The sequence below is a fragment of the Poecilia latipinna genome, unplaced genomic scaffold (genome assembly GCF_001443285.1).
Source record: "Poecilia latipinna isolate Pla-1442-1.1 unplaced genomic scaffold, P_latipinna-1.0 Scaffold2780, whole genome shotgun sequence".
NCBI classification, from domain to species: domain Eukaryota; kingdom Metazoa; phylum Chordata; class Actinopteri; order Cyprinodontiformes; family Poeciliidae; genus Poecilia; species Poecilia latipinna.
In genome coordinates this window covers 56,760-62,827 of record NW_015115396.1, presented here as the reverse complement: position 1 = coordinate 62,827, position 6,068 = coordinate 56,760, and the positions used below count along the sequence as shown (strand labels likewise).

General features: G+C 50.0%; 1 protein-coding gene across 2 annotated transcripts in view; it reads right to left on the bottom strand.

The window, feature by feature from the left end:
* Positions 1–3,239: 3,239 nt before the first annotated feature.
* The window catches only part of LOC106939130 (phenylalanine--tRNA ligase, mitochondrial), a 22,878-nt gene continuing 20,049 nt past the window's right edge, over positions 3,240–6,068 (bottom strand). For both annotated transcript variants that reach the window (XM_015021439.1, XM_015021438.1), the window contains 6 exons: positions 5,242–5,564; positions 4,260–4,346; positions 3,989–4,048; positions 3,752–3,920; positions 3,522–3,684; positions 3,240–3,448 (listed from right to left, as the gene is read on the bottom strand). In XM_015021439.1, the coding sequence (XP_014876925.1) occupies positions 3,255–3,448; positions 3,522–3,684; positions 3,752–3,920; positions 3,989–4,048; positions 4,260–4,346; positions 5,242–5,546 (978 nt within the window). In that variant the 5' untranslated portion in view covers positions 5,547–5,564 and the 3' untranslated portion in view covers positions 3,240–3,254. The remainder of the gene's footprint in view (positions 3,449–3,521; positions 3,685–3,751; positions 3,921–3,988; positions 4,049–4,259; positions 4,347–5,241; positions 5,565–6,068) is intronic.

Below are 6,068 nucleotides of genomic sequence, written 5' to 3'. Positions count from 1 at the left end.
GAGGGGTGATGCTGGTTGGGGATGGGGTTGGTGTGGGATGGGGGGGTGAATGAGTGGTTTCCAAGGCAACGAGCCACATTGCCGCAGTGGATACGTATGGGAGGTGGAGAGGGTGAGGAGTGTTGAAAGAGTGAAAATGAGAACAGAGATGTGTGTGTGTGTGTGTGTGTGTGTGTGTGTGTGTGCGTGTGTGTGTGTGTGTGTGTAAACTGTCAGCAGAGTGACTTTAACTGGATGTAAGGGTTTTCCAGGCAGATTGTGAATGAGGACTCGGATGATCGGAGTGTCCAGCCGATACACATGTCAGCCGCGATGATGAAACCGCAGGAAAAACACAAATGCTTTACAAAAACACTTAACAACACAGAAACAGTTCAAGGATAAAAACAACAGCTCAGTGAAAGAGGCTGGTCGTCTTCAGTGGTACGCTCACTTCCTCTGCTAATGCGCCAATAGTGGAGCTAATCTTCCATTCAACGCTTTAGCAGCTTTGCTAACTTTGAAAACATTTAGCGCCCTTTGGCCAAGGATGAGGCGCTGCACCAAGCTAAGTGGAATTGTGAGAGATTAAGAAATTTGTTACGAGAAATCCTGCTAATCCTCTTACAGTGTAGCTAATTTTGTAGGTTAGCGCTTTAGCACCTTTGCTAACTTAGAAAACACTTAGAGCCTCAACCTTAGCTAAAGTATGCTGTCTCCAGCTAAGTGGAATTGTGGAAAATAAAGAAATTTGTCACGAGAAATTAATTTTTCTGGCTACTTGGTATTTTTCTAAACTTTTAGTTGAATAAAGTTTGACATTTTTCCACTAACTCCATGTTGGTGTTCAGCTTTAGCGCTAGCATACCTAATGCTTATAGTCAGTGCTTTAGGATTAGTGCAGCTAATTGTTTAGCTAGTGCTTCCCACCATTGCTTTGAATTTAATTATTTATTACAAAGAAAGTGCAAATAAATAATATTTTTCACTATGCCGGCGTTAGCCAGAATGCTATCAGGTTAAGTCTGATCATCTCAGTAATCTGATGGCCAGTTCAAAGGTCACGCCTCAGAGCTGTAATATCTTCATAAAATGTTTCTATGATGCATGTTCTGGTTGCACAGACAGGAGAAAGTTTAAACTGGAAGAGAAAACAAACATCTGGGTGAGAAAGGAGCCTGACAGTCACTACTCAGGGAAAATCGATGTTTCCAAAGCAGCTGAGTGATGATGTCACAGAGACTGCTGCAGAGAAACGGGTCAGAGAGGAACTGGAGTCGGGACTCGGGTCGGGACTCGGGTCGGGACTCGGAGCGGGACTCGGTGTTAGCTGCAACTTGTGTTCATGAACACTGAGCATACAGCTGCCTCGGCCTGATGGAGATCAACAGAACCTATTCTGGTTCAGACCCGGCGACTTGTCAAACCCAGAAATTTAAAAGTTTTTATCTTAAACATTTTTTATTTTTGGTGGTGATTTGCTTTTGTTTCCATCCACAACGGCCCTGAAACGTTGTTGGACGCACTAATCAGTTTGTTCCATTAGAGTTCATTTTGTTTTCATGGAAATATGATTTTTTTTCACTTTTCATGCATTATTTTTCTGTGAGCGCCGTTTTGAAACAGGAAAGCTCTGCCAGACGTCGGTCCGGTTCATGTCATTCAGTCCAAACTCCTCGGCTGTTTATCTCACACTGAAACTCCTGTCTCATTTAATCTGCTCCCTGTTTCTGGGTTTGAACTCGATGTGAACGTCTTAAAGAGGCGGACCCGGTCCGCTCCGAGCGGTTCGGTTCTCATTAGAACCCAGAGCATGCTGCTGGCTGCAGAGCGGCCATCAGCGCGCCGACAGCCCGCCTCCACACGTCGACGCGTGTCAGTGGAAACAGAGCGGCGGTTTGATCCGGCCGCTCTGCGTCTTTAAGAATGTTTTATTGATTAGAACAAGCAGCGCCGAGTGGAGCGGCTCTGTTCAAGGGCGAAGCAGCAAGTTTAGCACTTAGCCGCCTGACAGCGAGAGAGCAGGCGGAGGAAGAGACGGACCGGATACACCTGGAGAGACGGCAGCGAGCAGGGCGGGAGGGTCAGACAGGTAACGGGTCCAGGGAGGGACACCTGGGGGACAGGTGGACGTCCTGAAGGAATGTCCAACTGAGCAAAATAATTTTAAATAGGCACAAAGTGTGATTGTGATTAAAATACCATATTTTCAATAGAAACTCTGAGTTTTCTGGAAGCAGCCTAATAAAAATATGATCCAGCTTTAGAGAAACAGCCTGGCAAACCAACTATTTATCAGTTTGACACAACCACCATATTTTACAGTGCAGACTCCATCCACCAATCAGGTTCTGTCCGTAGCGGAGAGCCACAAGGCTCTGGTCTGGTCCTAGTTACCGTTTAATTACTGAACATCATCCAAACATTTTGAGTGAAAATGAAGATTTTTATGCTGATGACATTGAATAATAACCGAATGACCGGATCAGGAAACGGGTCAGTTCATCCAGCTGAAGTTCACCACCAGCTGGATGGTGACCCTAACGATGGCCTTAGTGACCCTAACGATGGCCTTAGTGACCCTAACGATGGCCTTAGTGACCCTAACGATGGCCTTAGTGACCCTAACGATGACCTTAGTGACCCTAACGATGACCTTCGTGACCCTAACGATGACCTTAGTGACCCTAACGATGGCCTTAGTGACCCTAACGATGACCTTCGTGACCCTAACAATGACCTTGGTGACCCTAACAATGACCTTGGTGACCCTAACGATGACCTTGGTGACCCTAACGATGACCTTGGTGACCCTAACGATGGCCTTGGTGACCCTAACGATGACCTTGGTGACCCTAACGATGACCTTCGTGACCCTAACGATGACCTTAGTGACCCTAACGATGACCTTAGTGACCCTAACGATGACCTTAGTGACCCTAACGATGGCCTTAGTGACCCTAACGATGACCTTCGTGACCCTAACGATGACCTTGGTGACCCTAACGATGACCTTGGTGACCCTAACGATGACCTTGGTGACCCTAACGATGACCTTGGCGACCCTAACGATGACCTTAGCGACCCTAACGATGGCCTTGGTGACCCTAACGATGACCTTGGTGACCCTAACGATGACCTTGGTGACCCTAACGATGACCTTCGTGACCCTAACGATGACCTTGGTGACCCTAACGATGACCTTAGCGACCCTAACGATGGCCTTGGTGACCCTAACAATGGCCTTGGTGACCCTAACGATGACCTTCGTGACCCTAACGATGACCTGTATGGCAGTGATCTGAACAGTCGTGTGGATCAAGTCGGCTGTTCTGACCCGACAGCAGCAGCTCCTGCTCCATCACGCCGCAGCCCAGCACCTCCATCCAGTCGCCCTGGAAACGAACCTCCATCTCGAAGGAGGGGTGGGTGAAGGGGAAGTAGCAGTCGACCCACCTGACCTCCACGTCTGAGGGGAGGAAGAGGAGGGTGAGGTCGCTGAAGAGGATCTTATCGGTCCGGCCCGGCCCGGCTGGCCTCACCTGGTCCAAACAGGTGTGTGACGAGTCGGGTCAGGGTGGTCTTCAGGTCGAACTCCACCAGCTTGACGGCCTCCAGGCTGTGGCTCTCCTGCTTCTGGGCGGTCCGGCGCCCGCCGCGCTCGAACAGGCTCAGCTCGTCGCCACCGCGGACCCTGGAGAACAGCTGCAGAACACACAGTCAGAGGTTCTGCCGCGGCCCGGTCCACTCCGCCGCACGGCGCCGTCAGAACCTCGAGGTCGGAGAAGAGTCGGACCCCCTCCATCTGGTGGAAGACCGGGTAGTGGCTGGCGTTGATCTCGTCCCGCCGGTACACGTCTCCGGCCAGCAGGAAGGCGTCCAGACCGGACCGGACCAGCTCCCTCTGGTGGGCCGAGGTGTGGGCCCGCAGCATGGTGGTTCTGGAGGCAGCAGGACAAATGGGTCAGAACCAGTTAGGGTCAGCGTGGCACCGCAGGGAGCAGCTCACCTGTTCAGGTAGTAGTTATCGCCTCGCTTCCTGCAGGGGTGATCAGGAGGAATCAGCAGGCTGCAGGACAGAGAGGACTGGTTCTGGACTGGTTCTGGACCGGTTCTGGACCCAGCTTCCGTCATCCATCCTCTTTTCTCGACGTTCTTCCAATCAACAACATTTAACCAGCTACAGTGTCAGTGGAGTCGATGTGGAGGACCAGGACCAGAACCAGAACCAGAACCAGAACCAGAACCAGAACCAGTTGGTGCGTCAGGAAGCTTCTGACCTGTCAAAGTTCTGCTCCACCGTCACCACTGGACTCAGGTTGTCGTGGATGGAGAACAGAGGGTTGCCCCAGCGACCGACGTACGAGCTGCAGAGGAAAGATGGAGGCGAGGAGAGAGAGCTATAAACCGGTACCGGGTCAGAACTGAGTCAGAACCGGGTCAGAACCGGGTCAGAACTGGGACCAAACGGGCCAAACTGGGACCAAACGGGTCAAACTGGGACCAAACTGGGACCAAACGGGTCAAACTGGGACCAAACCGGTACCGGGTCAGAACTGAGTCAGAACCGGGTCAGAACTGGGACCAAACCGGTACCGGGTCAGAACTGGGACCAAACCGGTACCAGTTTGGTTCCAGACTAAACCCCAACTGAACCAGTCCAACACCTGGAGGTATCGGCGCTGGTAAAAACGTTAAAGGGTTAACAGAGGAGCCATGTTGGGACGACTTCCTGGGGGCGGAGCTTCAGAAACAGCAGGAGTTTTTAAAGAGACAGAGGCCCAAATTCAAGGTGATAAATCAGGAAGTAACATTTCTTTTAAGTCATATTTGATATACATAGCATTTTTATAACAACCCAAGTTATTTTTAATGTCAATATGTGACAGTTTGGCAGGGTTAACTACCCCTAACCCTGTACAGGATGAATAAACTCTTATTTTTAACACAGTTTCCCGATTATGCCTGGAAAACATGACACCGCCCCTTTAACATCTTCCTCTGGCTTCAGCCTGACGTCGGCCCAATCTGCTACAGTTTCAACTCCGTTTCCTGTCATTTTTCATCGTTCTTCCAGAATTACATTTCTGAGGTCAGACACTGATGTTGGACCTGGTTGACCGCTAACTTTAGCTTGTTCTACCAAACCCAATTGTTCTAGTCTTTAAAGCATTTATTGAGGCTTTTCCGGTCTGTTCCTGAATCTGTTCCTCCAGAGCTCTGGTCCGCCGGGCAGCTGGACCTCCGTCCGTCGGGTCTCACCTGTAGAAGTGAGCTTTGATGCGCTCCTTGATGAGCCACAGCGGGTGGTACGGCTGGTTCTGCAGGTGGAAGCCCACCTTGGCCAGGATCTTCGGCGTGATGTTGGTGAAGTCGTCGCGGGGGTAGGAGTGGCCCAGCAGCTCGATGGAGTCTTGGCCAATCACGGGCTGCAGGGTGCCGCCCCCGGTGCCGAGCCGCCTGCACGGCGCAGGGCCGCCGGCGGCGGACCACAACTCTGAGAGCAGGCGGCGGAGCAGAGGCCGGGTCCGGAGCCGACCGCAGGGGAAGAGCGAAGGACCCAACATGACGACGAGTCCATGGAGCTGCAGAGGAACGGCAGACAGTCGTCAGGAATCTGTCCGTCTGGAACAGGATCTGGAACGTCTCCATGTTTCTGGCTCCAGCCGACACCATGAACAGAAGATTATCCAGCCACTACTAAATCATCTGGTTTCCATGGGAACCATAAATACCAACAGACAAAACATGAACAGCCAGAAGGTTTGATGAGAAAAACAGTTTGCAGAGTTTATGGCAAAATCTATTAAAATGCAGAAATCTTTGATCTTTAAGGTTTCTTTAAGGTAACTTTAAAATCTCGATCTCTTGAACTCAGCATCATGTCTCATGCTGTGAATTTTAGGTTTCACTAATTAAACTCCTACATTAGAGTCATAAAGGCTGGCATTTAACTTTAGTATTTTCTTTTCAAACAAAACAATTAATGCATTAAAGTAATTCAGCTTCAGGTTGTCGTTAAACTTCAGGTCTTTCATAGTTTTCCTGGTTTTACTGAGACATGAAGATTCAAGAAAACTTTAATTATT